Consider the following 26551-nt stretch of genomic DNA (forward strand, 5'->3'; position numbering starts at 1 on the left):
TACCGTCGTCAAGTCTGTATGGCAACATTTGAAGACCGTGCTTATCTATTCAACTACTGTCATTGTAAACAACCTTCAATCAGCATATCTGTTCTCATCTGTTAATATTTTATATTTGTGACCCAATATTTTAGATTTGTAGTAGTAGATACAATAGCGGTCCGAGACCAAGTCCAACAAAAGCCTCTGCAAAGCTTTATTTCACAAATAAAGCTTTTGTCAGGCCCTTAGATCTCGCCCCCCCATTGTCTACTACTTTTGAACCCCCAGTTAACTTCCCGACCCCACGTGGTACAATAGTGTCGGACGTGGCACTACTGTGCCACTATGACCGCGATGCTGATCACATGGCACTATGTCGTGTGAAACAGTTTAATGTTTCGTACTCCTTGTCCTATGTACTTTTTTTTCTCGTCTTCGCTGATAGCAGACTTACGAGACTTGAGCGGGATTTCTTGTTTCATCTTACGGTACTTGTCGAGTTCAGAGAGGATTGAACGAGATTCCTCCTCTGAGATCTTACTGTCAGTGAGTGCTGTGGAAATACGCCACTTACCGTGTTCAGTTTTGCTTCGCCAGAATCCTGATCTCGTGTGTTTCAATGCCTTCCGTGCAGTCTGGCGCGGACACAAACTTAAACACCAATCCAGCCAACCCTGACACCCCAGCTGTTATTTCGATGCCTAGCACTGCGGGTGCGGCTATGATGGTGGCCAACAACCCCACACCTACTGCCCCTAAACCCATACTGGTAGCCATAAGGGCGGTATCAACCCCATCCACGACATTGAAAGCTCTATGGTCCTTCTTATACAATGCTGCCCGTGTGTCACGGCCTTGTTCTAGTTGGCGTTTTATGTCACATAACTGGCTCAAGCGGAACCCGTCTACGGTTTCCAGGGGCTTCGCTACTTCCTCTGCGACTGGGTACAGACCCATCCTGTGTACATATAATATATTCTAAAAAATATCTTTAAAATGTGCGTAATTTACTTTTTGCTCAGTGTATTTGAAGCTAACAAGTCTTAGACCCTTGTACAGGGAAATAGGGGAGAGGTAAATAGGTAACTGTGCGCCCACATGAACATTATCGAGGGAGCCTCCTAAGGACTGTATTGAGGGGACTATAGAACCCGTTGAGGGGTCCGGTTGTATGACGATACGGCAATGTTCGCCCAGGCTTAGGGCGTCATGGCGTATTGTCACCCCGGGTAAAAGTTGCTGTTCTACAGGATCACCCCCCATGAAGAAGACTTCTATGGCGAGTGTGGAGCCTGGTTTCACCTTCATAAGGTCCAATTGGGAATTGGGGACGTCAAACTTTAACTCATCCTCCAAGCCTGAAGTTACTAACATGTTACCCGTGTGATCCCCCATTAGTTGAGTACTTATACCATACTTCGGAACGAAAGCCCCGAACAAGATTGTTCCTAATTTCAGAGATATGCCTATCTTTGTCAAACGAGATATAAAGTTCGGTGAGGGTCATGTTGAGCAACCACTTGGGTTCTATAAAGTGGTCTGGCAGACGCCGCGGCACGTACACACCGTTTCTTAAGTGCAGGACGTCGAGGTGTCTTCCTCACCGGGCAGATCGAATCCCTCCATGTCTCCTAGATCGTTAAGTCTGGCGTTGGGCCGATGCCGATTGGACATTGCTATAATACTATTACAAGATAGTTTCCAATTGTTTTTCTGATAATTTCTCAGGGGTGCACTTCACCCCCATGAAGTGTATGTTGCTGGGTAAGAAGATCTTGGTGAGTGATATCGTGTCTTCCACGGTCACGGTGACCCCCTGCAGACTGGTGTGGGAGTCGACACCCACTCGCATGTAAACAGTGCAAACCTGATACTGGTGTTGTTTCCCCAACCGGAGTTTGATCCCCTTTACGATTTCGACTTCATCCGGCGATGGTTCCCCTAGGTAGACTTTGATTACCAGATTGGAATTTCGCCGGTAGGCTCGCCAGGATGTTGACCACGCCAACGAATTCAGACACCAACTGCAATGTCACGTCTTGCACTCCCGGTTTACTTGATAGCTGCCATACTGGCGACTGGGCTGATGACTACGCTACGTCTCTGAGCCGGGACGTAAGCCACGAGCAGGGTTCCGTTGTTCACGACTTTGTTTAGGTAGTTGTCTTTGTTCTCCGTGAACACGTAGGGGGAGCCGAGCCTAATGTTGAGAAACCAGTCGACTTTAGCGGGCAACAACACCCACTTGTCGTCGTCAGTGAAGACGAGCGTATATGGTTTGTTTCGGGCGACGGTCGTGCTATCAACATCTTCTAAGTCGAACAGTTTACCTCCGAATGATTGGGATACCGCCCATCTATCATCACCGATACGGACTAGGTCGAACCGAGTGTTGAGGGCCGCTCCTGAGACATCTACTATGTCACCTAGGGTTCTACCGATGGAGGGGACTTCAACGCGCTTTGTAAATGTTGTTTTTCAATTGCAAGGCGCATAGTTTACCATCTACTCCGGGGTCGTCGAATCCGCGGGTGTCCCCGAGGTCGGAGATCCCCGCATTGATGCATTTTTTCAACCTCATTCCGGGACCTTGTGCGCTAGTCATTTTATGTGCAGCGTTATGCTGAGGTATCCTATATTCACAGGATTATGCTTTATATTTAACACCGATATTATCAACTCAGGGATGTCGCCCAGAGTTAACCTTTTATACTGCCGCAGTGAAAACGACTCGGTTCTACCGTCATTGTATTTCTCCGTTTTCACCGGTACGGCTCTCAGTATCGTGAAAGGGTGGCCACCTTGAATGTTGTCCGTTGTGCTCATCTGGCCGAGATGAATGCACAGCTCTCGGTACGGTACTAGGTCGGGCAACTTCGTGGCTGTGACGGTAGTTGTTGGTTTTATCTCGTCCGGCGACATCCCGAGTGTCCTCGCCAATGGTTGACCGAGCCTCAAGGGGTTTATTCCGTTGTTGGTTAACGCCACTGTACCGTTTGAGTCGTTCATCTTGAGTTCGGCTCCCAAGGGTTTGAAGACCTCGTCGCTTAGCGAGCACACGCTGTAGTAGCCGTCAGTTATCTGGTTGCGGGCGCCACTGACGAACAGCTTGTTGTTGTTGACGTTGATGTTAGTCCATCGCGGTAGGTAGGTGATATCGCAGAGTGCGACTTCGAGTTGACCCGACGTGTTATCTATCGCGTGCATCAGCTGAACGGCCTCACCGCTCGTTAGTCCTGGAAGTGTTACGTACATGTTAGAGTATATATACCCATTATATAATACTTTAAAAATGGACAAACAAGGAGGAGCATCCTCCCAAGGAGTGTTTTACTCCCCGGGAGTGTTTTACCCTAAACTGAACATAGATTTCCCACACATGAAGATTGTGGTCGACGCTGCTGGGTTGTATTTCGGCACCCAGTTTATAGATGTATTTGCCAGGTATAGGTTTTCGGTGACTAACGCTAAGGTAGTCCACGCTTGGCTCAACAACGCGATGCAGTTCTGGCAGAATCAACTCAACTTCGCCGTGTGGTGCGCTACAACGGGGTGTGGCTTGACATTAACCGACACTCGGCGGGGACCGAAAATGTTCATGCTGGACACGTCGAAAGGGTTCACTCGTGCCGGTGTAACCAGATTGAACGACTCGATTCGAACGTACGTGTGGACGTTGTTAGGTGTGCAGGCGCAAACGCTTTCCAACATCCTCAGTAAGGGGACTGCTTACGACACTCAGAAACAGTTTGTTGTTAACGTTGAGGCTGCTATTAATGCTCCAGTTGATCTACAGAGTGCCATCAAACGCTACCAACACGTATAAGAATACGCCCGGTCAAAAGTCAACTACGTGTTCGACGTGGGATTGTACATGGCTCCGAGCGATATGCAACTGAGAGTAAAAAAAGTGGTGGGTTACAACAACGAAATAGTCATAGCCACGGCCGACCAGAAGTTGGGCGTCAACCCCGATGTTAACACCCCCCCACGTCCCACCAACCACACATACTGGTGCGATGGGTATAGTGGCGCCACCCCCAGAGCCTAGGGTTCAACCCACACCCCCACAGCCCCAACTCCCACACGTTCAGGCGTCCAATCAGCAGCACATCGACCGTAAAACAGCGCTGGTGGTCGGGGGGATCGCGGTCGGTTTTAAAGTTTTGAGTGTGGGTTGTGGCTCACATCTCGCATCATATGTGTTCAATGGCAATAGTATTTTTAGCGGTACACCTTTTTGATAGCACTTCAGAGTTGCCTCCCTTGGCTGGCTTTATTTTGTTTTGACTTCCGGTCGTATGTTCGGGAAAACCGCCATATGTTTTGAGAGAATAATGAGGGAGCCTAGCTTTGCTAGAATGCTCAAGAACTGTGTAAGAGCTATATAAAGGCGACACAGATTTATCACATGACTGGAGCTATACACATCTGTCTGCCGCCATCAAGCTGATACACATCTGCCTACCGTGTCAAGTCTGTATGGCAACATTTGAAGACCGTGCTTATCTATTCAACTACTGTCATTGTAAACAACCTTCAATCAGCATATCTGTTCTCATCTGTTAATATTTTATATTTGTGACCCAATATTTTAGATTTGTAGTAGTAGATACAATAGCGGTCCGAGACCAAGTCCAACAAAAGCCTCTGCAAAGCTTTATTTCACAAATAAAGCTTTTGTCAGGCCCTTAGATCTCGCCCCCCCATTGTCTACTACTTTTGAACCCCCAGTTAACTTCCCGACCCCACGTGGTACAATAGTGTCGGACGTGGCACTACTGTGCCACTATGACCGCGATGCTGATCACATGGCACTATGTCGTGTGAAACAGTTTAATGTTTCGTACCCCTTGTCCTATGTACTTTTTTTTCTCGTCTTCGCTGATAGCAGACTTACGAGACTTGAGCGGGATTTCTTGTTTCATCTTACGGTACTTGTCGAGTTCAGAGAGGATTGAACGAGATTCCTCCTCTGAGATCTTACTGTCAGTAAGACAAGATCTCGGACGGTGAAAAGGCCATCGCCCAAGTGTACGGGAACAGGTTCTGCGTGCCGCTCGACTTCTAGTTGCTCACGGGACACGGCGTTTTACCAGGCCACGCTGGGTGATAGGCTTGAATACGAGCTCACGTTTAACGACTACAGCAAAGTCGTGCGTACGCCGAACGGTGATGAGGCCAGTTATGCCATCGACAACATCTCTCTGGAGTTCGACATGGTCACTAGCCCGGAGCTGGCCAGGCAGGTTTGAAACCAGTATTCGGGGAAGGTGGCCATCCTGTACGATAGGGTCCTGCGGCATAGATCGGTCGTGCGGGATAAGAGCGACACTGTGTGGAATATCAATCTGAACGTGCCGGCGCGATCGATGAAAGGTATCCTGATCGTCCCAGTAGAGGATTATGAGCCGTTTTGAAGGGACAGCGAGAAGTTTTTCAACCGGGAGATAGAAAAGGTAGAAGTGACCATCGAGGGCGTGCCCAACCAGCTGTTCAGTCATGGTATGAGGGCATACCAGCAGTGGGATGAGATAAAAAAGCTACCGGCTATCAAACAACACCCACACATAACCAAAGACCTGGACCTATCCTCCGTGCAGATCGGCGAATACCTGACCACCAAGTACGCGCTGTGGTTGGACATGCGATCCACAGACGACGATAAATTGCATAGCAGTGGTCGCCGCATAGACAACGGCAGCGAGGGGATAAAAATCCAGATTACCAAGAAGGCTCAACCCGCGGGCAAGTTGAAATTATATCTGTACGTTATTATGGACGCGCAACTTCATATAGACAATGGGAGATTCGTGCAAGCCATCTATTGATTTGCCCCGCGACCCGCACTGCGCCATAGTGTGCGGGCAGACGGGCTGTGGGAAGACCGTTTTCGTGCTGGATATGTTGGAGGGGTACTACCGGGATGTGTTTGATAATATCGTTATCATGTGCCCTACTCTGCACATGAATAGAACATACACGGAAAGACCTTGGGTGATGACGGACCCGGACGTACACAGAGCTTATCACAACAAGTTTAAAGGGGAGTTGACGCTGTTCATACTGGACGACTGCAGCTCTAATCGTGAGATAACAAAAAAGAGAGACATGCTATCGTACCTGGCCTTCTCCGGCCGGCACGCAAAGCACAGCGTCTGGGTACTAACACAGAAGTTCAACTCGGTGTTGAAAGACCTCAGGGAGCAGACGCGATGGGTGGCCTTATTCCACTGCAAGGACAGGGATTCGTTCGAGGAGTGTTTGAGAGAGAACGATGTGATGAATAAACATGATAGGGAACGTGTGAAGAAACAGCTCGCTGAAACTAAGCATGCTAAGCTCGTGCTCAAGACCGACCAACCCGTGGCCTATACGGTGTTTTAGCTTAGCAAAGCTTAGCAATGCTTAGCAAATGCTTAGCAAAGCTTAGCAAAGCTTAGCAAAGCTTAGCAAAGCTTAACGCTTAGCAATTAATTGTTACAGTTCTATACGATGGGTGTTTTTGAAGTTCTCGTCGTGTGCAACATAACCTTCATTTCGCTGTGTTTCACCTGCATTGGGTATTATATTATTAAAACTAAAACTTGCTTATTACATTATAAGATGGAGTGTGATGAATTGCTAGAACAACTGTTGGTGCCACAGTCGCCACAGGTGAGTGACGACAAGCGAGAGAGACTGGTGGTGCTGGCAGTCGGGGGTAAAGCCAAACATTACTTTGGGGACTACACTCCCGATAAAATTCACAAAATGTCAGCTGAAGAAATCGATAAGCTGTACGCTAGATACGAGGCTAGACTCAGGGCCGAGATGACAAAGACTATAGGGTCGGCTATGACCCAGATATACACTAGTATTGCGTCGTACTTCCTTCCCATTCCCCAGGAACGTCGACTTTACCTGGGGGAGGACCTTGAGAAAGACCCTTTTATTGAACACGCCTTGAGCTCTATCAGCTGCGTGCTGTACCACAAATATGGTATGTTTTTAGCCCCGGTGACGGTGGCGATTATCACAGCAAAGCATTGCCAATTTAAGGAGGGGAAAAATAATAATAATAGTATACAAGATGGATGCTGCCCAAGAAATGACACAGGAGGGAAACCCCCAGGGAGGTGAACCCTCCCCAGGTGACCCCTACAGTCACCAGGCAGAAGAACCCTAAGAGAGTAGCTGCCGATAAAAAAAGGTGGTCTAACCAACATAAGAGTAATACGTGGAGCCGGGCTCCACTCCTGTGGATTGCAGGTGCAACTGCTGCCGTGGCTATCTCATGGTTATATAATAAACAACCACCCCGGGAGTGGGTCCCTCCCCGGAAGGGTATCCCTCCCCCACAATTAGAGGTCAACTAACATATCATGTTATAAATATATATTTTTATATCATATACATAATGTCTGAGGGGAAAACGTTCGTCAACGATGCATACCACGCCACCGTGGTCGCCAGTCTTACCGTAGGGTACGCTCGGTTGACCAAAATGGTGCTTAAACAACCGACTATCAAGCTAGATTTCAACCTGCAGGATATGGGTATGCTCATAATGAACCTGGGTATGGCGATGGCCACCAAGGACATCCTAGTAAAACAAGGAATCCTACCGGAAAATATTTTGAAGTAAATGTAATTATATATAGGATGGCTACGATCGCCATGATGGTCGGCGGGGCGTTAGTTAACGCCCTGGCATTTTCCGGGAGTAATTTCCTCTACGAAAACTACGGGAGTCGAACACGGCCGAGATACAAGCTGAACGAAATCGCCACGACCTGGCCTTTGAGAAATTCCAAGCAGCGCAAGCCGAGTACGCGAAGAAACGTGTACAGAGGATCAATTACATTAACGAACAACTCAGGCGTGAGAACCATGCCGTTAAAACATTCCATGATGTCGACGACGCAGCGAGAGAATACTACCTACTAACCGATAAACAGCTAGAACCACTCCCTCCTAAGCCCACACTCGCTCAGTACTACACACCATCCCCGGGGCAAAAGGACCGAGAACTGGTCTTTATCGCGCTGAGTCTAGCAGCGACTGCATTGGTTGTAAAACAATTAGACTAAGTACTCATATAAGTATACCAAAGATGAGACCTGCCCCGTACCAATGTCAGTACATACTGAGGGGGAAGACCGAGACCTGTGGTAGGAAATGTAGGATGGAGGGGTATTGCTGTTTTCATAGAAAATGTTTTGTGAACTACACATGTTCAGTGTGCGGTATTGGAGTGAGATGTCAATACTGTTTATGTAAAGACCACGGGGCAAACGTAGTCAGGCACCAGCTTATCTACGAGAAGAAAAAAGACTACATAAACGAATCTAGACGCCTCCTTAGCATGGAGGTGTAGAGACTGTGTACACTTAGGTATAATGATGTTCGTGGAAGTTGAGCCCAGGGAAAGTCGTTGCCTGAGAAGCTGGCAAATGGATGTGGGGGAAAGTATAGATATCAGTGTCCTCAGGCCTATTATTGTTGGTGAACTCTATAAGGCACTGGAGGAGGAGGGCTTCGCAGTTTCAATCATGGTGAAAGCAGGGACTTGTAATTACTTTGATGGTGGGAAAGGAGATGTGTATCAACTCGGGGATATAAAGGAGTTTGTTGACACCTCATTGGAATTAATACAAAACACCCTCGCATGTTCCGGGAGGGTATAATCGATGAGGTCTATCTAGATATTTACTGAAGGATTTTATGGGCGCCTTATTATTTTTTTAGGGTTGGAGGAGTTACCTCCCTTGCCGGTGGCCCAATTAGAGATTGTAACGCTTTGGTATAACAATGCCTACTACTCGGGAGCTCAAGCAGATCGCCAGGCAACGAGGTGTAATTGGTTACTCTCGAATGATCAAATGATGAGATTACTTAACATACAACCCCCTCCCACGGTAAAACAACTAAAACTCTGAGCAAAAGAGCTAGGGTTGACGGGTTATTCTCGCCTTGGGAGAACCGGGTTAGTCGCATTATTAAACGATCCCGTAGCAAAGCCCCACACTGTGAAACAACTCAAACAGGAGGCCCGCCAGTTGGGGTTAATAGGTTATTCCCGTATGAGGAAACCACAGCTTGTAGAACTATTACGGCAGAATAGAGCTATTGACCTAGAGTACATGCGCACTGAGCTCGCTGTAGGTAACTATTTGAGAGGCTGGCGCATGCATGTTGATAGGAACATAGACATCGCCGATATCAAGCCTCTAATCGCTGATAAAGTCAATGAGGAACTAAACGATTTGGGAAGTATAAAGTTTCAAATCACAGTGAAAATGTCACTCGATAAACAGCAGGGGGGTGACTGTGTATAGTGCATTCCTAATACTTTTCTCTTCCTCCTGCAAACACTTTAGAAACTTTTACGCCGCGTCGGGACCCCTGTACACTACGGGAGCTTTCGTTTCCCCATCACATCGGACGACCACGTATCCAAACCCACAGGCCTCGTGCTCCTGTGTTTTGTTTGTGGCTGGGGCATCCCCAGCAGCCCTACCGGTGGCAGCCTCAACGGGTTTGACCAAGGCTTCGAAGTCGGCGTAGATGACATAAGGCACGGACATCTGGTTCTTGTGGTTGCCGAATTTTAGGATATTGTCACCTTCCTTAGGCATGTCAACTCGTATGGCCATCTGCCCCACACCTTGGCAATCCTCCCGTTGGGATTCTAATAAATTAGCTCGTGTGAAGCCGTGTAGGCATCGTATGCAAAAGTGTTTTTTCCCATCGTATTTCGACTGGTCGTGCAACAGCCTGCTGAGGTGTTTTATCCACGTGTAGTGATACTTATCACCTCGCTGGATCATGAATATATTGATAACGCGGCGACCCTCCTGCCCCCCCACTGGGCTGATCCTGTGCACGATCGTTTTGTTGCCTTCGTGTCTTAAGACGTTATAAGCTATATTATTCTGTTTTTCTACTTTAGTGATCTGGGATATGGGGGTGGGTTCATCTATACCATCCCAGTTGAGCCCATCGTCTTGGGGATAGCTAGAAAGCCTGTCCGAATGAGTGTCAGCTGGAAACAAGGCTGACCTGGTAGCTACTCTCAGGCAATCGTCACCTCTATTCTTGACGTTGACCATGGCCTGTTTTGCTTTGTAGTAGGGGGGGGCAAGTCTAGGTATGACCCGCCTCTGAATGGCACGTAGTTAGCTATGTCTAGATAGACATTTTCGATTTTATCCACGACCCACCCTGAACCCATGTGCGTTCTAGGTATTCTCGTATCTGCTGAAAACTGGTATCGATTGACTCGTCTATAGTCTCGGTATGAGTCACGACTTCTTGTTTACCTCGGAAGTAAGGCTGAACGTACTCAATGAACACGGACCTGAGAAAGCTGGCCACCAGTGACTTTGAGAAAAACCTCTACAAGCTCATGAACAACTCGGCGTTCGGTAAGACTATGGAGAACCTGAGGAAACGTGTGACCGTGAAGCTGGTTCGGTCGAGAGAGGACGACAAGCTCAGGAGGCTGATAGCCAGCCCGGCATTCAACCGGAGCAAGATATTCACCGACGACATGGTGGCCCTACACATGAAGAAAAGCCACATCAAATTCAACCGGCCTGTTTACGTGGGGATGAGCATCCTCGATTTATCCAAACACCAGATGTACGACTTTTACTACAACGAACTGAAGAAACAGTACGGTGACAGGTGTGAAGTGCTGTACACTGACACGGATTCCCTGCTGATGGAGATTCAAACCGAGGACGTGTACGAGGACATGAAGAAACACCTCGATTTGTACAACACCAGCGACTACCCCAAGGACCATGCCATACACAGCACGATAAATAAAAAGGTCCTAGGTAAGATGAAGGACGAGTGTGCTGGCATGCCCATAGCCGAGTACATAGGCTTGAGGCCCAAGATGTACTCCATCCTGAAGGCCGACAATGGTGAGATCCGAAAGATGAAGGGCGTTAAGAAGTACGTGGTTAACCAACACATCAAACACGCCAGATTCAAGGAAGCCCTGTTCAAGACCCGTACCTTCAGGCATAAAATGAACACGCTTAGAAGTGATGGGCATAGGATTTACGGACTGACGATAAACAAGACGTCCCTGTCGCCGATGGACACTAAGCGTTGGATAGCTATTGATGGGATCAACACGTACGCGTACGGGCATGAGAAAATTGAACCAAGAACATAGGTGTATATATGTCGGGATGTCACGGAACCAGAGAAAGTTTGAGGCTATTTACTACAGCCCTCGTGGGTACTGGAAAGGAGCTAGCGCCGTACATAAGCTGGCTAAAATGGCGCGAGTACCCCCGAACGAGGCCAAAGCGTGGCTTGAAAAACAAGCCCTGTGGCAGATCTATTTACCGGCACCACGCTACGTGCCTAGAAGGAAGTTCGGTATTAACATACCCAATAGCGTTCACCAGGCCGACCTCCTGTTCCTACCCCACGATAGGGTGAGGCGCAAAACCTACAAGTATGCCCTGACTATCGTGGATGTGGCCTGCCGGTATAAGGAAGCGGAGCCCTTAACCGCGAAAGATTCGAACCAGGTGGCTCAAGCCATGGAGCGCATATACAAGCGCAGTCCACTGACATGGCCAACAGAGCTGGAAGTTGACCCTGGACGGGAGTTCATGGGTGCCGTGTCGCAGCTGCTAGATAAACACGATACCAAGGTCAGGCGTGGCACAGCCGGAGCCCATCGCAGCCAAGCCATAGTTGAGAGATTCAATAGGACTTTGGCTGAGCGCTTATTCCGGCATCAGTATGCGAGAGAGATGGCCAACCCGGGAAAACGATCAACTGAATGGGTAGCGCGGCTACCTCAGGTGGTGTCAGCCATCAACCATGAAACCACTCGGCTCACTAGCAAGAAACCAGTCGATGCTATCAAACTAAAATCAATAGTGGCTGAGTCGGCTGCACCATTGCGTGGGAAGGAGAAACAGATACCAGATAGGACCCTCGTGAGGTACCTCTACCAGCTGAGGGAACACGAGGGTGATAGTCGTAAGCGAGCCACCGATCCGATATGGTCAGTCAAAACTTACAATATAGATAAAGTGGACATCAAAGCCGACGAGCCGAACTTGTACTACTTGAGAGATGGGCCAGGGAGAGGTTTCATTAGAGAGGAATTATTGATCATACCGTACGACACAATGTTACCCCCCCAAGCAAAATATTTAACACTTACTGTTGAGTAATCCCAATAGTATCCTGTATCACATTAAACTGTTTCATCGAGGTCAACACGATATAGAGCTATCACGTGATCAGGAAGTGGCACAATAGTGTCACGCGTGGCCGGGAAGTTAACTGGGGGTTCAAAAGTAGTAGACAATGGGGGGAGGGAGATCTAAGGGACTGACAAAAGCTTTATTTGTGAAATAAAGCTTTGCAGAGGCTTTTGTTGGACTTGGTCTCGGACCGCTATTGTATCTACTACTTTTGTGACTCAATTGCATTGTACTAGATATCTGTATTGTCATTCATTGTAGCTTGCTCATTGTTTGCTCAATATCTTTTTTAATATTTTAGACTTGTCTGTGTTCTATTTTCACAGGGGGACTCTTAAACCTTGGCAAATTTATTAACCGTAACACTAGTGATGCCTATAAGGTTGCAGCACAAGTCTACATATAGCACTGCCCCTCACTGAATATCACATATATATAAACTTTTCATTATATTTTACAAACCAAATAAAATATTCATCTTTTTAGCTTTTCAGAATATTTGCAACATAAAATCCTACAGAGGCAAACAATAATACACAAACAATAAACCATAAGGTATGACAAAACAGACAATTTAACGTAAAAATAGGAAGAACTTACTTTTCATCAGGCTCTTCTAAAGTATTCATGTAGTTTTCTTGAACATAGACATGACATGTAGAACAAGCCAGAGATGCCTCACAAGCTCCTGAAACATGTCCATCAGTAGATAGCGTGACACTAACACGTTTACCTAACTAGCCACCCTCCTGACACAAACCATCAGTAGACAGCGTGACACTAACACGTTTACCTCCCTCGCCACCCTCTGACACAAACCATCAGTAGAGAGCATGACACTAACACGTTTACCTAACTAGCCACCCTCTGACACAAACAATCAGTAGATAGCGTGACACTAACATCGTTTACCTCACTCCCTACCCTCCTGACACAAACCATCAGTAGATAGCGTGACACTAACATGTTTACCTAACTAGCCACCCTCTGACACAAACCATCAGTAGATAGCGTGACACTAACATGTTTACCTCCCTCCCCACCCTCCTAACACAAACCATCAGTAGACAGCGTGACACTAACACCTCAGTCAGTAGATAGCGTGACACTAACATGTTTACCTCACTCCCTACCCTCCTAACACAAACCATCAGTAGACAGCGTGACACTAACATCTTTACCTCCCTCGCCACCCTCCTGACACAAACCATCAGTAGATAGCGTGACACTAACATGTTTACCTCCCTCCTCCCTCCTGACACCCTCCTGACACAAACCATCAGTAGAGCATGACACTAACACGTGACCCTCCTGACAATCATGTTTGACACTAACATGTTTACCTCCCTCCCTACCCTCCTGACACAAACCATCAGTAGACAGCGTGACATAAACATGTTTACCTGACATAACTACAGTTTTCAGTTGAAAGCTCTGTCATAATATAACAGAAATACTATACAAAATGTTATTACACCAAACTTACTCACATGCTATGAATTACTGGTATGATAAGAATTCTTACCTTCAAGTTCTATGTCATACCTATGTGCTAAATACATGGCATTGTCGCCAACCTTTCCTCGTACAGGAATCCTCTTTCCAGACTTGTCTATATACACAATATTTACTCTGAAAACAAGACAAATCCTACATTATTTCCACTTTACATAAAGTGTAAGTTACACATTGCCCTGTACATACACTAACAATTACAACCGGGCCACGTCGAGGAAAGTCTTCTTGTTTCTCTCCAACTCCAACATAAAGACAGTTTATAAGATCTTATTGATTTTTTCGTCAGTTAATCAGTCTACAACTTTTACATCAACAAAATGCAACACTTCTGGTCACAGACCATCAAGATTTACCACCATTGTATCGGCAGCTGAGTAGGAAGCAGGGCTCCAGATACTTTTTCAACATCTGGAATATGTACTCCTTATTTTTTCAATACACGAGTACTGGAAAACCTAAGAGTACATTTAGAGTACTGAATGGAATTTAATGGAGTACCAGTAGTCTTGTGTTTCGTTTCATATATGCACCACAACATTGCTACTCTTGTGTAAACAGGTCAATAAACAATAAAACAATACTTTAAAAAAAAAAATACGTCTGTAAATTATTCTAAGACCGTACGCCATTGCTGTGGTGCGTATCCTCTACGTTTCCTAAATTATTCCCTACCGTGTCGTGCATATTTTTTATCCGTACATACGCCAATACGGCCTTATCTGGAGTCCTGGGATGTAGGACTCTAATCTTTGCTGTTGCAAAATATTTTGGTTGTAAGATATCATACATATAACTGATGATGTCAGGCAATTGCTGCCTACTTACCATATTTAGAAGTGACTGAACTACATCACATTTCATACTCTAGAACACATGTTTTGCAATGTTTATTCAATTATATATAACCATCTTTTACAAAACCTGAATGTGGACCTTGATCTCATCTTGACCAAAACCTTCTCAAACCAGTGCCTTATGGTAGCGATACCAAGTTAAACAAAAACTGCACCAATATGTTTTGAGACACTGTAATCATAAGCTTTTCGGTGAGGTTTTCTATCTTGACTTTGATATTTTACTGACACAAGCCAAAGATTTTTCCCAAGGCCATATGGTACAGGTATGTCTCAAAAGAATTATTTCACATATCTGTAAACCTGGTTGTGAATCGTAAAACATCAATGGTAGTGATAGTCTACAAAAAAGAATACTCACGCAGTAAGGTCCTCAATATTGAATTAAATCAGTTTATACTTTTTCCAATTGTTGGTGGCAGAAAAAACATGGATTTTCTGATATTGTAGGGAGGGCATGACAATGCCATATAATTCTGGTCAAGTTATTGCTGAGTTAGAGTGTTTACCATTTTCAAACTTCACATACTTCTATTACATAGGTTTACTTCAAAATTTAAAATAATTACACTTCATCTTCAGATTTTGGATCCTGCCATTCATATTCACCGGAAAAGAGGGAACCTGAAAATGGAAAGAGACATGAGACATTGCAATACCACATATTCATTGGCCTTAAGGTTTAGAACATAGATATCCTGTCAATCAGTGTCAAGCCAAAGAATGTGAGCAAGGCTCACTAATGTCCGTGACTGTGACTCCCAATCTCAGCTGAACAACAATTAATAATGATTATTCTTGAGAAAAATATAAGATCTGTATTAAACGTTGCACTGCACCTTTCCTATAAAAAATATAAACCATTACCCAAATCTTAAAATAATCCATGTAAATTTACTGACTAAACAAATTTGACGTGGGACCCTTTCCCAAAGTCAAGAGATGAAAATTGTGATAAGTGAGTGAGTATGGTTTTATGCCGCTTTCAGCAATATCACAGTGGGGACACCAGAAATGGGCTTTACACATTGTGCCCATGTGTGGAATCAAACCCTGGTTTTCGGCATGACAAGTGAATGCTTTATCCACTAGGCTACCCCACCGCCCTGAAAATTGTGATAAAGTTATGGAGAGTGATCATGAAATCTGAAAACAATCAAATGTGTCCATGTTATTGGTTGAACAAAAGTTCCCTTTGGTCTTTTTAAGAACAAAATATGTCAGTTGATAGAATTCTTTCCAAAATAAGAGAATCACAACCAAACTTTGCACTTTAGACAAAGAAAGACTGTTTTCCAAATTTGAAAACATATTGATCAACCAATCAAGTTACTTGTTGAACATACCTTTTTAAGTCCATTATATATAATATTCAGAAGTTGTTCATGGTCTGAATATGTTGCTAGTCTTGAACTCTTATGTTCATGCCTAAGGTCTAAAGAATGTACAAAATATTTGAACAAAAATAAGTGTTCATGATAAATATCCTACGCAAGTATATGAATGTCTGTAAAACTCAACTCCAAACCTAGCCAATAGTTTGCATGTTAACAGGTACTAACAAACTCTGTTCAGGGCAACTAAGACTAACGACAAGAGTACAAGATGGACTGATATCAACTAAATATGGTACTTGTTGGTCCCTGCCTGGCTCTCGGCATTAATGGGTACAACAAGGACTGGTCGGCTCGGAGTCAGTATAATGTGTCTGAGTGGGGTATTCATGCTTCACTGCGGCATGGTATCTCAGTGGGCATTATAAAACCAGCTTCAGTCTGGGCTAGTACAATCAGCCGCACATACACATACACACGCATGCACGTCGTCATATGAGCTAAATATTCTCAAGCACGACGTTAAACCCAGTTTCACCTTCTACGAAATCGAGCTCAAATAGCCAATCAATTTGCTGTAAACTTTTATCAGGCAACTGGAAAGTGAGTTACATGTCACATGATTATGTCATATCTCCATATGTAGTGGATGGGGAGAAATATGTTTTTGCATTATGGAATCAGATATGAAGTTTGGCAGTGTAATGTACTGGACCATACAACCAAGGTTAACCAACTATTAGTCAGAGGGTATACCAGTATATCTTGTTTACCAAAGTATTTTGTTGTCATATTCTTCTTTATAGTGAAGGAGTGGTGGGGTGTGTTGAAAGCAATCGCTCATCATGACAAAGACCTGGGTTTGATTCCCAACATGGGCACAATGTGTGAAGCCCATTTCTGGTGTCCCCCACCATGATATTGCTGGAATATTAATAAAAGCAGCGTAACAACCCAACTCACTCACTCACTTTATAGTGAAATTCTTAATTATTACACAAAGTCAAAGCATGATCCTGACCTGTCTGTGTTGTAGTTATATATACAATCAGAGGAAAATGCTTCAATACAAGAGAGAAATTCATCATTAATGGATTTTTTAAAAAAGACAAATAAAAATAAAAAATGAAACACAGGTGATTCCGGATTTTTATAAATGAGATAAAACTTCAAAAGAAGTTTAAGTTTGAAAACAAAATACAAACTGCACATTGCTTTCTCAAAAGACAACCAATGTCAGTCTTGCTGTTGACTTTTACAATGCCATATATCCCTAGTGAGGTGAATATTCATTGTAACATCTAAAGTATTATTTTGGTAATACGGTGCTTGCATGCTTATTGGGTATGCAGTGACCTAGATCTTCAATGGCTGATGATCATATGCTAGAAAAAACATACAAACATATGTTGGACACATGTTAAGAAGGAAAACTTTTGCATCTACAATTTGCATATTACATCAAATGTAATTTATTCACCACATATGATTCAATCTTAGATTTTATAATTACCCCCAGACACAAGAAAAATTAGAACCACTAATAGCTGTATGTCAATACTCTCATAAACAGGGGTGAATGTTGATCAAGTGAATGACAACAAATATGTGGATGTAAGTTAATACCACAAAACATGGATGAAAGAAAGGGAGTAACAATTGTTGCATTATATGAAATTTCACACAAAATATGGGCTGCAGTTGTTTTGAGTATTTGAAATGAACATCATTGCTGCAAGAATATAATGTATACGCCTTTGCTATATGCTAAACTACAAAAGTATACATACACATTAGCACAGGAAGTAAGCTTCATCCAATGAAATTTGAAGATTTAAGGGGACTCCCCCTTGTTGTCAACAAAGTCTTCCCTACCTTGTCCAAAGTGCAGTTTGTTAGGTCACTGATGCTATTTGGCATCCGGTAATAAAAATGGTGCTGACTAGACCACTGAGAGTTAGGGTGTGTGTTTTTTTTTAACTCATTCAGTATCTGTAACTTGTGATTTTATTTATCAACTACTATGTTCTTAAGGTGGTCAGTGTAAGAGGAAGTTAACACAGTCATTTATACTAACATGTTGTAAGATACTCATATGTTGTAAGACAAAATACAAAGCAAAGTCGACTAATGTTTCAAATCCTATATATTTTCATTGGGTATAGATTCATTTTTTGAGCTATGAGTCATCCAGTCGAACAGGTTTGAGTGGGTACTGGTGCCCAGTATTTCGGTAAGAGTGACAGTCCACCATAAAGGTTTGGGTCGAGATCTCTGTGGGTGGGGGTGTCCAATTCCCAATCACTCTAGAGGCCACTTTGTATGCTTGAAGTAGCTGCACCATTTTGCTTTCAATCTAGTGGTGACTGGCTCCATAGAATTACATTACCTTGCAGTGTTGCACACAAACCTACATCAGACGAGTCAAACTACGTCACAATACTGGACCCAATATATTGATGCTGAAGGGGTCATTGTCCACACAGGTACTACAGATGTACATACCCCAGGTTCGTTTCTATTTACAGAAATGTACCCTAGCAAAATTTGAGCACAGAAACGTACCCCAGGATGAGTCCATTCCGAATTGCACAGGTTTCTTGATCGGAACTAATACTGTATGAGATTCATTCATTCGATTGTGTTATATAAGAAGCGAGCGTATAGAATGTTGACTATTTCGTGATCACTCAAAATCAGGCGAAAGGGAAGTAAACATACATCCCGTGTGCGAAAATAGCCACTTGCCCACTAGCCTGTGATTAGTAAAAGTCAAGTCGGGAGAGTAAATCTCCACAGTCACTGGCCCGACTGGCTAGTGTATTTTCATGATGACATTTTGTAAATATATGTCACTCTCTATGACTTGTTAAGTTCTAATACACTTTTAATTCATGCAAGATTATGGCATGATAAAAATAAATCATATTAGCAGCGTAATGATGAAACCCAGGTCTACATTAAAATTTTGGGTTAGTGAATTATTTTGTGGGCTAGTAACTTTCAGGCATAGCTAGCCCAACTGCTAGCAAAACTTGGGAACTATGTCGCGAAACTATTTCGCACACTGCATACACCATGAAACGGTTTCAATTTTGAATTGGAGAATATGGACTTGTCACTCGTTTGGGGCACCTGGAAGGTTTCAGCATTAATAGTCCACTTTGACTTTGTACATATCTGTAGTACCAGTGCCGACAACGAACGCTTCAGCTATAATGATGGTTTCAACTGTCATAATAAAGTAGAAATGATGGGAAAATGTGATCTTTACTTATGATGCAAGCCTTTAGAAGTTGAGAATTCCTTAACTATAAACATGTGGAATGATAACGAGTGGTTTCTGTAAAACAACAGAACCAACCGTTTGGCAAAGCGCATTTAGGAACTAATCTGGGGTGACGTGCATACGAGACTGTAGTCATCCTTGACTTTTCTCAGCAGGTAAGTATCACACCTTGTACACTTGTTTTGAAATAACGAAGGTGTAACAATGGATTGCCCAGTATTGTGTGCTTGTACTCTTTACTTCTTCGATACAACGATGGAATATTCCTAAAGCATCGTCTGCACAAAGTCATCATGGAGGCAGCCATCTTTGGGACACAGATATGTAGCCGCCATTCGAAGGAAAGGGTTGAATATGTCATACATTTGTCAGTTTATTCTTTAATAAATATTTATTTAGTGAAATCGTCAAATTTAGGAATTTGTCCTTTGCGAAGAAATTGCGAAAATAACATCATAACTCTAAAGGAAATCTAAAGCTGTCTATACATTTATAGCCGCGCTTATCGAGCACGCTACGAAACTGTGGCGGCAGTAATCAGTTTGTAGCTTTGCGTATTAGCATTCAGTACTGAAATGTTGGTCGTCGAAGAAGTCGGAATGTAGTAAGAAATCTGGTAGGGAAATATGACGGCTTTGCAGCCAGTTTTCCCTTTGCAAGTCTGCAGGCGACTTGAACGACTACTTTTACAGTTGCCCAAGATACGACGTTTGCGATAATACAAGCTCCGTGTGGAATATTTGCATTGATTACCCTTGCTACTTGGACACTGTTTTTCAACATGGCGCCCGGTAGTGCTAAACATTACAGGGGAGGGGAGTCCCTTCCCCTGGTTGTTCATGTTATTTTAATATTCTGTTTCATTGGATTTTCTTATCAAGATGACCATAATTGGATAGGAAAATCACAAGGTGGTTCAGGGAGAATAAAGCTTCGCAATTTTGATACCAAGCATCAACGGAGGACTGTTGAAATAACAGATGAAGGATATTTGACAGACAATAGACAGGAGACTGTCAGTCCCAAACAGTTGGGAGGAATTGTCATACAAGCTGAATCTGAAAAACTGTCAGCTGGACTTCGTTGGCTTAGTAATGATGAAATTGGAATTACTAAGATGCAGGTAAGATGCAGTACTCATGTTGCAGAAATTGGATTAGACATTGCCTACAGTAAATGACATAACCTTCTGTCTGTTTATAAAACATGAATTGGCTTTATACACATGGTTAAAGTAAAACGTATGTATACAGATTTTTCTTATACAAAGCCCAGCAACATGTTCACTGAGCTGCATTAGTAATCAGCATGATCATGCAATGACTAGAGTAATGATATTGAAGAGGTATTACACTCATAATATGAATCAGCTGAAGAAAGTTCAGATAATTACAAAGTAGTCCAACAATAATTTGGTTGAAAGTGGTGTTCATAAGACTCTCATTGACATTATATATGCACATGGCAAGTAGCACAGCGAACTGGTCACCATTTTAGTTTGTTGCTCCATCACTCTATGCTGTATTAAAATATCGGGGTGCAGGCTAAAACGGAACCACAGCAAAACGGCACCATTTGGACATAACGGAACCTCGACTTGGCGAAAACGGCTACAAATCTTATGGTGAAAACGGCACCAAATAAAATCCTAATTATTGGGAACATCTTATTTGTCATTACATAATCTGAATACAGAATTTTGGAAGCCGTCTACTCTGCCGACAGTGATTGGAAAGTTTGTGTTAGCTGATAATCGGATTCCAGTATGTTTAGATAATGAATGAGTCTGACTGATAATCGGCTTGTAGAATGTTTCGATAGTCAAAACATCTACTGTGCCGAGAGTGATTGGAAAAGCCTGTAAATTTAGCGTGAAAACATCACAACCTTTCATGTTTTAAGTACATTTACTCAACTCAAATCACCCAAACTCAGTGTCAAAATGAAACTGTATTTAAAACGCAAGAATGTACACATTACATATCATTCATCACAATGCCTCACCATTGCCGCTTTTAGCAATATTCCAGCTATATCGCGTGTTATAATCTTGCTAATGTTGAAATGAAATAAAAAACATAAGTCAACGTCATACTGTGTTTTTTATATGTTGATTCTAATGTTATAATTAAACGAACTAAAACATAAAAGTCAACATCATACTGTGTTTTGTATATGGTGCCGTTTCAGCTCAGAAATCAGTTGCCGTTTTTGCCAATACGGTGCCGTTTTCGCCAAACGATTTTGGTGCCGTTCTGCTGTGGTGCCGTTTTAGCTATAACCCAAAATATCGTACAAAGTCAGGTTTTTGACAATTTGTTAAGATGTATGATTTGGTTGCTAGTTTCCTTTGATGAAATAATTGGTCCTTTTTCAATGTAGCAATTTAGTAAAATGCCTTTTTTATTATCACTATAGTGTTTGCTCTTGTGCACACATTCATCATGTTTATGCATTCTTTAGTCAATATGTAGGATTTCATATTGGTTCATGTTTTAAGCCACTGACTAATTATCATTCAAGTCATTTTAAAGACATATAAAATTTAGTGAAGACAGAGGAATAACTGTTATTTTGACTTTTTAAAAATAATCTATATGTATAATATTGTATTGAAGAAAATGATTACACCTGCTTGTAAAAACAAAATGCCTTTAGTAGGTTTATTCTCTATTTAGCATGTTGAAGACCGTAAAAGCTTCTACACGTGGTGATATATATATATAGTGATATACACAGTTATATGACATACCCTTATACGTAATTCAGCTGACTCATCCATGAGTGCAGTTCACCAGTAAACAAACTCTTTCCTTACCTGTACACAAAAAATTCAACCTGTACAAATTAGAACTAAATGGTGTGTACAAACTATGAAAGTGTGAGTGTGTTTTGTCTTTTGAGGGATTACAAATTACCATGAGCATGTAACACCCATAATACCATGTCAACAAACCTGAATGCATATAAAATAGTACCTGGGGAACAGGAGATGTAGGTTAAATGGCAAATCAATTTATCATTATGTGAAGTGCTGTTTTATCTAAAATAAAAAAAATATTGACCAAGTATGTGTTCATTCGTACGTGAATTCGCTGGATACGAACAATGTACATGTAGTTACATGCACATTTTACTTGGATGTGTGCTATGCCCTAGAAGGTAACAATTTTCGGAATGTTTGGTTGTTTAGCAGATTGTTGCATCACAAGAACCCATCGATTAGTAAAGGATGAATTGTCACATAATGTACACTTAAGTGGCAGTTTACGTAAAAATATATTCTCATTTATCCGTACCAAAACTTAAGAAGGTAATAGTTGATCAAGTGGTCTATACTTCCCGTGGCATCAACACAACATAAACATGGTACACATTTCATATTTCAATACGCGTATGGTTCAAGGGTGGGGCGATGGATTAGTCGAGTGGTCAAAGCATTTGCTCGGCACACCGAAGGCCCCGGGTTCGATTTCCCCACATGAGTCGATGTGTAAAGCCCATTTCTGGTGTCCCACATTGTGATATTGCTGAAAACGTCGTAACCCAACTCACTCTCACTCAAGGGCGTGGTCCAAAATGATACCTGTACCTGTTAATATTCAAACTGTATTTGTCTGAGACAATGTGTGATAATTATATGTATTTCAATAATGTGTATATGTCAGCCCAGTTGAGCTGACATATACCATATGTTGCCTGGATGCTTAGTATAAGGTATGTACTTTTCTGAAGTGTAGGGTCTGAAGCCCAATTCTGGTGTCCCCGGCTGTGATATTGCTGGAATATTGCTAAAAGCGGCGTAAAACTTAACTCACTCACCCACTCTGAAGTGTTGACAAGTTGAATTTGTTTTTAGAGATTGATCAGTAGTGAAAGCAATGAAACTAAAACATAAAACTCTTTTGTAGTACTGTTATGCAAAAAGTTTCAATTGACACACAATACAGGAAAGTGATGATACTTAATGATTATTGATCTCTATGATCTGTATCAATAGCCAGCCATGTGTTCCAGGGCTGCACCAAACTCCCCAGTATGAGGGGAATATAGTATGTTGTGTATCACAAATATAGGGTATTAAAAACAAATCTTTAATGAGGAATACTTTGTTTGATAAGAAGGAATCTAAGCTAACCGACAAGACATGTGATTGCTTAGGTTGAAACATTTCTGTGATATTTTTTGCAGAACAAACTAGCAAAACAACAACAGTGCCAATCATAGCCTACTGTTTTGATTGTTGAGACCCCTTACGTTACTGACACTACTGCAATGAAGTTCAAAATGGCCATCATGGTTTTCTCCTAAGGGTGTGTAAACTCTTTTCAATATTCAGTTGTCTACCACATCTTCACTGTAGTATTCTTAGTATGCATGGTATTGGTGAGGTTTCAAGACAAATTAGTTGGTTTAGCCTGGTTAAACACCAGTATTTGACGCCATGAAAATGCCAGTAAATTTTCTAAGATCATAGGTTTTTCAGTTCATGTCAGATAGGACTGACTTTTGTACTGGTTTGTACAAGTGACTTGTATTCAGGTGACCAACATGAGCAAAATAATCCTTTAAATATGGCCTCTCATCTTAAATTTGTATTCATCTGTGAAAAATGTGACCCCTGAACTATGACTATGAGCTATTACTATAGTACTGTCAGAAATAGAAAAAAACTGTATTTTCTCATTTATCTCTACAATTTATGTAGTTGATATGTGAAAGTGTGAAATATCTGTTAAACTAGGTTCGGCCTAACTACAGTCTCAGTGGTAGAGAGATAGGAAACGGACAAAAAGGGCTTTACTCAGGGGAAATTAGTGCAGAAATGAGCAATGCGGGGGTTTTCTAAGTAAAAAAAGACTTATTTGGAACAGACCATGGCTTTATGCAAATTAGTGTGCAACGATATTGTATTAAAAAGGACACTTTTTAAATGCCCAATTTGAAATTAGACGTATATTCATTATAAACGATAGCTGACGTAAAAAAATAATAACTTTTATGCCGAAACTATTAAGGATGTAGCTACCATGCAGTCTCACTGTCACTATAAAAAGAAACAGATAGGAGGGGTCGCCTCAAAAGCAAAACCTGGGATCGGGCTTGGGGATAGAGATATCAGCTAAGATAAGATAATCCTTTAGGGCAATTATACTGGGGAGGTACACGGCACGTCATAACAATTTACAAATAATATCCAGTCCTGTCGATCTTCGGGTGGTCATGCCACCTATATACTAAGATGCGTTTCTATGGTTTTCAGGTATCATACTCTCTTACATATCTCAACATAAACTTTATGAAAGAAAGACACGTAAGATGTTAATCAGTAGATGAGACATAGTCAACACACATGAAAAAGCACAAAATATCTTTGAGATGACCCCTTGTGCCTGTAGGCAGCACGTGCATTTCATGCCAGGTGAGTCGACAGTCTGTCGTCATACCTGGCTGAGCGACCTAATTGCCATCTATAGTCTGATCTATTGTTTTGAACAGCTATTCGTAATTTTTCTAAGTTTTGCCCGATTTTACGAGTAAACATGCTTTTCTGGATATCGTATTCCGCATCCCACTGAACGCCTAGTTAGGCCGAAGTGGGTTATTTCGACATATGCTATTTGCAATTGTGTCAGTTTTAGGGATACAGAGTAACAGCCTAAAAACAGTTTTTGTTCTATTTCCGACAGTACTATAGTTCATTCTCTTTGCAGTTAATGGTTGTTAGCTATAGTGTCATCTGCCTGTCACTTTCCACATAACTGTAATATGGAATTCTTCATGTTCAATTATATATTACTGACAGAATGTTGCATTGGTATACTATCCTCATAACTTAAAAGTTACAGGTTACAAATAAGCGAGTAATTTTCAGTGAATACTTATTGTTTTCTACAAATGTGATTATTATAAAACATTTGTGTCACAAGTAAAATAATAACTTGGTCTGGTTACTAGTGATTTAAGTATATTATTTTAGTCTGAGTTTGTCTCAAGTCCTGCGACTGGCTGGTAAATATAATCTGTAGTGACTAAAATAATCATCTGCCTTGTCTAGGGGTATACTTATGTGCTTATTTTGCCCAATGTTGTATTTTAGAATCCCTTCAGAAGAGTTATGTATCATTTTTACAAACATTTGTCAGATTCTACTCTCATTAGTTTTACTGTTGGTTTCCAATAGCTACTTAAATGTGAGCTACATTAATGTCTGTGTGATTGGAACTAATCATATGAAAAACACATACATTTTCTTTAAAGAAAGTTTCAACTGCATGCTGAGTTTGTGGAAAGCTGGGGGGAAAAAAACAATCAAGCTTCTCAAAAGAAGGTGTAAATATGCTTGGCATTGCCTTGAAAGTTAAGAGCAGTAGTGTGTTTATTTTGAGAGAACATCTGCATGGAGACCTTGTGAAGCTTAAAAAAGGTGAAGCGTAATTCTAGTGCTATTGATCTTAGGCTTGTGGATTTGGTCGCAATTCTTGGCTGTTTTAACTTGCTACTGCACATTTGCACAGTGTGATCATTTGTCAGTCAGGAATGGAACATTTCTTGCAGATTTGAGTATTTTTGTTAGAATAATACATATGGGAGAGACTAAGAAGTTGTACATCTAGTGGTGTGTTAGGCTATCTAATTCAATGCTTGAAGAATGTTTCCTTCCATCACTCACTCACACACTGCCATGCCTGTTTCCTTGCTTGTTTTCATGGCGTGCAGAGGCCAATTTTGAAGGAAGGGTTTCAATGCATCGCCCTGACACAAGCAACCAAATTATCCCGGCTAGCATATTTGCTTTGAACTGAGGACTTCCCTTGCTTTCCTACTGTTTATGGAGGCTTAGCTATGCGGGTCAGTCTCCCTGAAGCATAGACATTGCCAGCTTGTTTTCTTTCATTTCCAACAATTTATTGCCCCTTGTATTAGTATTACTTTTTGGGCAGTGAAGACTGGGCAGTTACACCAGGTCTCCTGCTATGCCCTTCTGGCTTCATAGTATTGACTCAGGACAAGTGTTGGGGGTAGGGGAGGGGGTAAGATGGGGGAATGTTTTCACTCTGTGAACTACAGCTTGACAACCAGGCAAGCGTCATCCTCATGTCACAGTTATCTTAGTCTTTTGGCGGTGGCTTACTGCTACAAAAATTCTGCTTTTGGGAAGGATGATTGTAGTCAATTATTACAAAATGAGTCTAGATTTACCAACCATGTTTTCAAATGTAGGGGTGATAGGGTGACAAAGGTTCTCAAGTCCAGAACTCAGAACCATTGATTTTGTAGCTCTAACTGCATTTTAGTTTTCAGTCACCAGTTTCAACCTGTGCATTGCACATTACTTGAATTGAA

The 26551-nt window shown here is 42.4% G+C and overlaps 2 protein-coding genes across 3 annotated transcripts in view; one reads left to right on the forward strand and one right to left on the reverse strand.

The window, feature by feature from the left end:
- The window catches only part of LOC124286228 (adrenodoxin-like protein 1, mitochondrial), a 29172-nt gene extending 9636 nt beyond the window's left edge, over window positions 1–19536 (reverse strand). The window contains exons 1-4 of one of the 2 annotated variants that reach the window (XM_046722572.1): window positions 19373–19536; window positions 15151–15205; window positions 13735–13841; window positions 12810–12897 (exon numbers count right to left, since the gene is read on the reverse strand). In XM_046722572.1, the coding sequence (XP_046578528.1) occupies window positions 12810–12897; window positions 13735–13841; window positions 15151–15205; window positions 19373–19511 (389 nt within the window). In that variant the 5' untranslated portion in view covers window positions 19512–19536. The other variant, XM_046722580.1, reaches the window with a different exon arrangement.
- A 215-nt stretch (window positions 19537–19751) lies between these two features.
- Window positions 19752–26551, forward strand: part of LOC124286496 (VWFA and cache domain-containing protein 1-like) — a 78827-nt gene continuing 72027 nt past the window's right edge. The window contains 1 exon segment of the mRNA XM_046722873.1: window positions 19752–20327. Coding sequence (XP_046578829.1) covers window positions 19986–20327 — 342 coding nt within the window. The 5' untranslated portion in view covers window positions 19752–19985.

This window comes from Haliotis rubra, unplaced genomic scaffold (assembly GCF_003918875.1).
Source record: "Haliotis rubra isolate DU_JTF1 unplaced genomic scaffold, ASM391887v1 Scf110, whole genome shotgun sequence".
In the NCBI taxonomy this organism is placed as follows: Eukaryota; Metazoa; Mollusca; class Gastropoda; order Lepetellida; family Haliotidae; genus Haliotis; species Haliotis rubra.